Source organism: Diachasma alloeum, unplaced genomic scaffold (assembly GCF_001412515.2).
Source record: "Diachasma alloeum isolate Michigan unplaced genomic scaffold, Dall2.0 Dall_scaffold_00482, whole genome shotgun sequence".
Classification (NCBI taxonomy): Eukaryota; Metazoa; Arthropoda; class Insecta; order Hymenoptera; family Braconidae; genus Diachasma; species Diachasma alloeum.
Window position 1 is genome coordinate 46,874 of NW_021680615.1, and position 8,919 is coordinate 55,792.

An 8,919-nucleotide genomic window follows, 5' to 3' on the forward strand; every position below is an offset into this window, starting at 1 on the left:
AATAAATTAGCAATATCCTCTCCAATGGCCATTTTGTACATCATTTTCTTTCTTCCCTTATAAATCATGGTTTGATAATATTCTATCGAATTGATAAAATTTGTGTATACATTGAATTACGTATGAAAAAAAAATTCAATTGAAAAACCTAGCGCTTTCGCTAAGAAATGCTATCGAATTTCTATGTGTTTTTTGCGCCATTTTTATAGAAGATATGCAATAGCAAGTCAACAGAATTTTTTTTCTATAGAACTTCTTGGACGTTAATTTTCTAAGTTTTTTCGCTTGCGCTTTATTGGGAGAAATGAATGGAAATACAATGAAAAATACTTGGAAAATTTACGTTCAGAAATTCCTATGAAAAAAACATCTATTGACTTTTCTATTAAACATTTTCTATAAAAATGGAACAAAAAACAAATCGAGTTCTTCAATAGAATTTTGATAGAACTCCAATAGAAATTCTCAGCGAAAGTGCTAGGCTTTCCTATTGAATTTTTTAATACGTGATGAAAGAAAGATGATATCGATATTATATTGAAACCACAATAAAATATGATTAGAAAAATGTTATTCCTACGTAATTTAATGAATTCGAAACATTACATTGAAAAACGCCATGAGATACTTTCAGGAAAACTGATGAAAGATCAGAAATTTGTAAAAATCATGATAAAAATAAAATCAACAGATATAGCTATCATAATCACTTTCAACTTCCACAGAGTGGCATTCAAAGTTCCCATTTGGAAGTACCATTTCAAACTGTAATGCGAGAATTCTGATTTGTTTTTTAACAAACAAATCTCGCCAAATTTCCCCATAAATCATAACAACGATTACTGCCATCGTCTCCATCTTTGAACTTGATGAAAGGGACATCCCGACCGATTTTTTGGATATCATTCAATGAATTCAAAATTTTTTTTCAATTGTCCTAGGATAATCAATTTTCGAAGGAAATCGAGAATAAAGAAAATAGAAGACATATAGAGGAGAAATTAAAGGTTGACTGATAGGATGGAATATATCAATTTTTTTTTAAGAACAATTTATTACTGAAAAACATGATGCATTCATAATTGGTGATCACTCTTTTACATTTGGGGAGAAAAATCATCCTCTAATTTTTTCTGTTTCTCGGAAATATCATCGTGTCTACTGAAAATAGGAATAATAATTGCATTTGTGCTGAATGAACTGCAGTCACGAAGAACTCCATATCTTCACTTGAATCTACTGATTTCCTTTGATAGAGGTTTACTAATTCCTTTTCGTTGAATCAATCGAGTTTTTTAATTCTGTTGACATTCTGAAGATTGCACCGAATCATCATCATATTATCCAAATTTTTCGACTGCAGATCAGCTCCTGAACCTGTGAAATTGACATTTATCACTGAGAACATAGGCTTAGTAGTTACCCGAGTCGCGGGTACTGCATGGGTGATCTTAGCCAATTGATAGAGCTGGGGCATTACGTATTTTTGGTCCTCCCAAAAACGTAAAATGTTGTCATTGGGATCCAGAAACGAAGCTGCTTCTCCAAATTCTTGCAATAATCATCGTATATTTAAGGCAGGTGGGGATTTCGTGCTCTGAACACCCAATGCCCTGGTCAACGCGTTCAGGAGTCGAGAACTATGGAATCGTTTGACTGCAAGATCTTTTCTGCCTGGATCATAGAATTGATTCAACTAAGGATTGATCGAGCTTTTTCGCTGTTGTTCCAGTGTCCTCCATAATGCTTCTAATTTATTAATTGCAACCGCATGGTATTTTTTCGGCAGAGGCGGAGAGAACCGAGGATCTAAATACACTGAAGCCAGGAGGTACTCATTCTCCATGAGCTGTAATTCTCTCTTCTTAAGCGCCTTAAAAAGTTGTTCAGCCAGTTCTGTGGATATGTCTGCCGTGTCGAGATTACATTCAAAACATACGCCATAAAATGAACCGAGCGTGAAGTGTTCATCTTGCAATCGCATCATCGCTCTTTTCACAGGCATCAATGACTTCACGTAGTTTTCTATGCATTACCATTCGCCATTAGTGATATTCAAATTTTTATCAAATGATGAGAACTCTTGACAGAAGTCTTTCATCTCCATTAGTGACTCTAACATATCTGCCGTCGAATACCAAGGAGTATTAACATCGAGACGCAGCTTCCGTACATTTGGCTTAGATAGCAACAATCATTTCTTAACATTCGATGTACCCAGAGCTTCAATAGCTTTTCGAGCTATAGTTAGAGTATTCGTTCTACTATTGAAACTCCTGAGCGCATCATCCACTGCTAGCTGGAGAAAAGAAGTTACACACTGAATATTCGAGATAACAGCTTTGTCATTGGATAAACTGCAGGAAAAATTCCATTCATCGATATCCACTTTTTTCCCGTCTAAATGTCCCTCATTAACATCCATAATTTCACCGTAGATTTGTTCTTTCTCATTACTCTCCTTGTCGAGAATCATTCGAGCTTGTCTCCTATAAAGAGATTCTTCTACTTCAACCATATTTTGTCCATTATCGGATACGAAAGAGTAAATATCGATAATATTGATTTCATAAACCTTGAGCATCTTCTCGATCTCTGCTTTAAAATGTTCAGCCGTATATTTATGAGTCATTTCAATGATCCCAAGAGTCCGCACCTGAATCATTCCAGCATCAAAATAGTGGCCGCTAATACAGAGGAATCTTCGATTGAACAGTGTTGCAGCATCCACTTTTAGGCTGATCAATTTTCCCTGCAGGATAAGTTATTCTTTAATTATGGAATAGATAACATGGATATAAAGAAGTGGCGTTAATTATACTATCCACTCTGCAGTTGTCGAGAAAGACGATTCTCTAACATGCTACGACCTTATATTGTTCATTGAGATAATATCATTGAAAGAATGAATCATTCATAGAATGAATATTTACTATCAGATCGTTACGTATCGAAGCGCGTATTCCTTCTACTTCCGCTTCAATTCTTTCTTGAATCGTGGCTGAAGATATTTTGGCACATTTTTGAGCATTAACAGCTCTCAGAAGAGGACTCAAAAGCCTTTGAAAGCCACTGTCATCGATGATGGATAATGGGCCTCCATTTACAGTGGCTAATTCAATGCAAGCTCTTTTAATTTCTTCGGTGCTAGACAGAATGTTTGGTGATCTTGATCTCTTCCTCTTCGGCATATTAGCAACAGCTTTCTCCTGAAATACGATAATGATTTCGTGGTGAAGACACAAATGTACTTCAGGATTCTGCTCTGCTCACGCTTTGAGACAAAAATTGTTTCGAAAAATCATAAAATTCATGTACTATTATTTTTGCTCAGCTTAAAATAAATTGAAACAATATGAATTTACCTGTATTCTCTGATTGCGCCCTCTACCAGACAGTAACTGGAGTTGATTCTCTGTCTCGTTCTTTCTGAGAATTGTCTTTCTCAATGGCTGATTTGATACAAAATTTTGAAAAATTTCATCTTGATGTTGTGCTTACGAGGACAACAACTGAATGACTCAAAGACTGGCCTATCTCGGGTTTAAATACAATTCCACTAGTCATGGATGGTTAGTATGCAAGGGCGGGGGAACAGAGCGTACTCAGTTCTCTGAACTGACATAGAAACTATGAACCCCACTGGGTCGCAAGTCAATTGGTATATAGTGAATCTTTGAAAATTTTACATAATGTTACATAGAGATTGCCTTCTAATCACGCATGAAAAAATGTAATAGAAAAAGCTTTCTTTGAAAAATTCTATTGGATTTCTATTGGAATTCTATAAGAATTCTCTGGACATTCAATTAGAATTCTATTACAAACTTCTGTTTCTTTCTTGCCCCGATTTTATAGAAGATTATGCAATTTTGTGGTGTCATTTAGTTGATAGAAAATTTGATGAAAAAAAGGCCATAGATTTAGATTTTTCTATAGGAATTCCTGACGTAAAATTTCAATGTTTTTTTCCGATGTATTTTCTTCCATTCCTTTCAATGAAATGAAAAAAAAAATTAAAAAGCTCATGCCCTATAATTTTTACAGAAAAAATGTCAACAGGCTGTTTCCGTTGAATAAGTGTCGTTGCCCAATAAACATGTTAGATAGTGAGATGCTAGGAATATCAAGTAATACCTCGTCACCAGCCGGTGCCCAGACACTACCTCGCCCCCTTTGTCGCTAATGAGTGACCCATGATGACTCATCATTGATGAGTCACATGGTAGGCTAATTCTCTATAGTTTACTTTATATGTTCTAACTCTTTTTATTTCTTTTATTCCTACCTATTCCATTGGTAGTGAGCTTCTGAATAGATCTCTGATAATTTTGTACAATCATTAACAAAAGTTCTGTAAGAATCTCAACTTCGGTGATATGGCATGAATTTTTTCAGAAAGATGTATATCTCCAGAACTCATGATGCAATTGAACTAATTTTTTATATGATTAATTTTTTTCATGAGAGGAAGATTCTATCCAAGTTTCAAGTTGATATCTCAATATTTGCACAAGCTAGAGTGATTGCAAGAATTTTTATGAAAAAAAACAGAGAAAGGGGAATATCTCGAAAACTATGTATGAACGGGTATATATGTTTTGATTGATTCAGATAGAAGACATCGAACCGAATATTTAAAAAACAGATAAAATTGAAATCGGTTCTCTAGCTTCGAAGATATTAGCGAAAAACGATTTAAAAACGAATAGCTTTTTCTAAAAAACTTTCTGGTCAATCGGGCTGAAATTTTGCACAGAGTTAGTCCTCGGTGAGGCCTATAATCTGACAAAATTTCAGATTTTCGGAATAAGTTTAGCCAATTGTATATTCAATTTTCAAAAAATTGACCACCCGGAAGGTGGCGATGGACATTGAGACCGACGGACATGGTCACCAAACTTCGTATTTTTACGTTTCAGACCATTCTACATAATTTCCAATCTAAATTAGAGAATGTGAAAACAGCACGATTGCAATGCTTCTATTTGGAAGCAAAAATAAATATATATCAATAAATATAGGGGAACGTGGGGCAAAATGGAACGTTTCTCATCGACTCAAAATCCCAATATTTTTGTTTATAAACAAAGATATAAAGAATTAGAGTAGATCAGAAACGTTCCATTTTGTCCCACTCTCCCCTATATATAAATAACAATATATCAAGTGATATAAAAAATAAAGAATATATGGAAATGCCATTGCGGCAGATTGAGTAGTTTGACAGTCAAACTTGGAATATATAGCAATTGTACACTTTCATAATAATCAGTCCATTTTCTAAAAGATCGAAGGGAAGAGAATCGCAAATACCGAGATTTCCACAGAATTGGTGGATATTGATGACTAATTGGACAACTGATTNCCCCCCCCCACACCCGTCAAGTTAATTGGAACTGATGGCTAGTAAACGATAAAGGATATATGCCATTAAATTCCCAATGATGTTGACTGTTTCTTGAATGAAGAATTCTGGACAGAGTTAAAAAACTACAGTAAAATACAAGAATTAATTATTCAGTCATCACTGATCTATCGGTAATTGCATCAAAGTGCTCAGAGTTACAGCCCACGTTGGTCGATCGAAAATTGTTGATTCGAAACATCCCGCTTGCGTAAAATTTCGAGCTCATTTTTCTGAGCTGCAAATCAATGTCCGAGTTTATTGAATACTGGTAGGACGAAGAGATATTTTCATCCTGGAAAGGCACGGTCTCATTTGAATGATTCGCCTCTTGTGTCAAACATTTCGTTGTTGTTAAAAAACAAAGCGATAATTTATGTTTTTAAATCCAAATCGAACAATTCACGCATGAAACAATCCAATAGAATTTTCTAGCGAATTCGCTAGAAAATTCTATTGGGATTCTACTGGAAAATTCTGTTTGTTTTTTGCGCAGATTCTATTGGATATTCTACCGGTAAAATTCAATAGATTTTGAGTTTCTGTTGGAATTTTTCTATTGAGATTTTTCTATTAGAATTATTTTTCACAAATTTTCAAATTTTTTCCCGCTGGATTCGGTTTCGTGTTGCATTACTGAATCTGAGCGAAAAAAACTTGGAAAATTTATGAAAAATAATTTTGACAGAAAAATCTCAATAGAAAAATCCTAACAGAAATTCAAAATTTATCGAATTTTGCCAATAGAAAATCAAATAGAACGAGGGCGAAAAACAAACCGAATTTTTCAGTAGAATTCCAATAGAATTTTCTAGCGAATTCGCTAAAAAATTCTATTGAATTTTTTCATACGTGTTCCTTTTTTTGGTTATTTTTAACTTGCGATTCCTTCAGTCAAAACAAGACTTGTTGGGAAACTCGTTCGACTTCCTCTTCGTGTTCAGAAAAGACAGTTGGATTTAGCTTCGACAGAGGAGAGGTTCATATCATTTTCATTTCACCGAGTCCTTTGATATTAGCAAAATAACTCTCCTGCATTAACCATGAAATTAAAATGATTATTTCTGGCAATCGGATTTGGCCTCCCCTGGGCCAATCAGAGCTCAGTATTCAATAACATGAAGTACTTCCCAAATAAAATATCAGCGGTTATTTACCTTTAGCTTTTAATTATTTCCCTCTAGCTCTGCAATTATTTCTCTAACCAAATAGCTGTAAAATATTATCCTGTGGAGTGAAAGAAAAGGCCCAACGGAGGCCAGATCCGATCACCAGAAATAATCCGTCGAATACCACTCGACCTCCAAAATTAATCGGATATTTCCCTCATGTTTTCCGCATATCAACGATCCGGATAAGTTTTGCACAAAAATCCCTCGCGCTGCGCGCTCGGGATACATGAAGTACTTCCCAAATAAAATATCAGCGGTTATTTACCTCTAGCTTTTGATTATTTCCCTGAAGTACAATCCAATAGAACGAGCGCAAAAAACAAACAGAATTTTTCAGTAGAATTCCAATAGAATTTTCTAGCGAACAGGATTTTTTTTTTCGTGAATGCTCGCGCTGCGCGCTCGGGATTTTAATCTGCAAAACTTCTCCCTCTTGTTGCTACACAACAAAACAATCGGGAAATATCCGATAATTTTGGAGGTCTTGTGGTGTTACTATTGAATATAGACTCTTACAATTAGAAATGCTGATGTGATCGCTGCAGGTTTTTCATGATGCTGCTAGCTCGTGCAATATTTTTCCTATTTCAACACCAAAGTAAAAATCATTTTTCATCACGCTGTGCGAAAAAGTAACTTTTTAGATACGCTTCGCTTCACGTGCCTGAAACGTCCCTTTGCCACACATTGTGATGAAAAATATCGTTCGATACCCGTGGTAAACGAATGTTTTTTGGCTCGTGAGAGGTTTTGTAGCACCAACCGAATGCAAGTGATATAATCCCACGAGCCAAAAAACACTTTTCCGCACTCGTATCGAAATATACTATTCTAGTATCGCAGTCAAGAGTCTTTAATCTCCATCTATTTTCCAAGGTTTTCATGAGTAGAGTTTCGATTTTTCCTGCCCTTCCCTTTCCTTCATCGCAGTGCCACTATTCCTTAATTATATTGAACATTTTTCTAAAATTCGTTAGTTGAAACCTACTATGACTCACACGATCGAGCGTAGTTTGTGAGTGGAGGTTTGAAAACCCCCTCCCTCGCCCTCCTCCGCCCATTGTTGGCCCTTCGAACGACCTACCGACGGGCGATGGTACCTGTATATAAAGTGAGGAGTTCAATCACCCTCATCACATTACAGAAGCAAATTTTAAAGAACCCGGGATGTATTCTGGAAGAAAGTTAAGAACAAACTCACGAATGTGATCAATAAAAAAATAAGGACTTACACCAAGAAGATATGGGACGACAAATTGTCTAAACTCAATGCTCGTGACCACTCTCTCTGGGAAATGGCACGATCATTGAAAGACCAAAATAAAAAACAAATACCCATACTTCACGGTACTCGGGGTTTGGCTCATGACGATCTATCCAAAGCCAATACACTCGCGGACGTGTTTGAAAAAGTCCATAGAATTACGGAAGACTTTGGCGAAGTTAGCCATGATAATAAAATAAACAAAATATTTAACGAAATCAAACGAAGCGATCTAAATAGAAATGAAATCGAACTAGTCAGCCCTAGGGAATTAACAAAAATAATAAAAACACTGAAACCAAAGAAAGCTTTAGGCATAGATAATATACAAAAACTAGTGCTAAAAAATTTGCCAATTAAGGCGGTCGTTCATATTGCACAAATATACAACGATTTTCTTAGCCCGAGTCGAAAAATAAGTCGTTCCGAATCTTCCTCGAGTCTTCCAAGTTGCTCCGATATTTCAATGCGTCCGTAACAACACGCGAAGACACAGGGAAGACTATAGTCGTCTCCTCCTCGATAGCCATAAAAATTTTGAAGACAAGAGTCTTCCGAAAATTGTTCTGATGTTGCACTTACTGGACTCATGAAGACCGAGGAAGATTTGAGGAAGACAAGAATTGTTGTGGTTTATGACCGTTGGAACGACAACGATCGTCCTCTAGTCGTTCTAAGTCTTCATTTTTGGGGGGATCGGTCAGTATGGCTGTCCTTGTCTATTTTTATGGCTGGGGACCGTAGGTCCCGTCGGGGGGAGCAGGGGGAAGAGGTTCTATCAATCTCTGGTAAAAAGAAATCAAAATATGCATAAAAAATGTTCGATTTATTGCGTAGATTATGTAACTGTAGGCTTATTGATATCACATAAACATAATTATACATTTTAACAAAATTTCATTGCACCAATCATACATTATGCGAAGTTTAGTACAAGTGTCCCAGCTATTATTAAAATAATAGTCAGATATATGTGAAAACTTGAAAAGTAACTCCATTCATTGGAGTCCCATAGAACTATCATGCATGTTAACAAAATTTCAATGGGATTTTCTTACATTCTAAATAATTACAGA

At 35.7% G+C, this 8,919-nt stretch overlaps 1 protein-coding gene across 2 annotated transcripts; it reads right to left on the reverse strand.

The window, feature by feature from the left end:
- Nucleotides 1–1,077: 1,077 nt before the first annotated feature.
- On the reverse strand, nt 1,078–3,257 carry LOC107042508. Of its 2 annotated transcripts, none has more exons than XM_015263576.1 (3): nt 2,934–3,257; nt 2,576–2,752; nt 1,078–2,489 (listed from the first exon to the last, which is right to left on the reverse strand). In XM_015263576.1, exons 1-3 carry the CDS (start codon nt 3,189–3,191, stop codon nt 2,454–2,456), a joined length of 471 nt encoding a protein of 156 aa, XP_015119062.1. In that variant the 5' UTR covers nt 3,192–3,257; the 3' UTR covers nt 1,078–2,453. The 2 variants fall into 2 exon arrangements, with proteins under 2 accessions (XP_015119062.1, XP_015119063.1); XM_015263577.1 differs by having other exon boundaries at nt 1,078–2,505.
- Between the last annotated feature and the right edge of the window lie 5,662 nt (nt 3,258–8,919).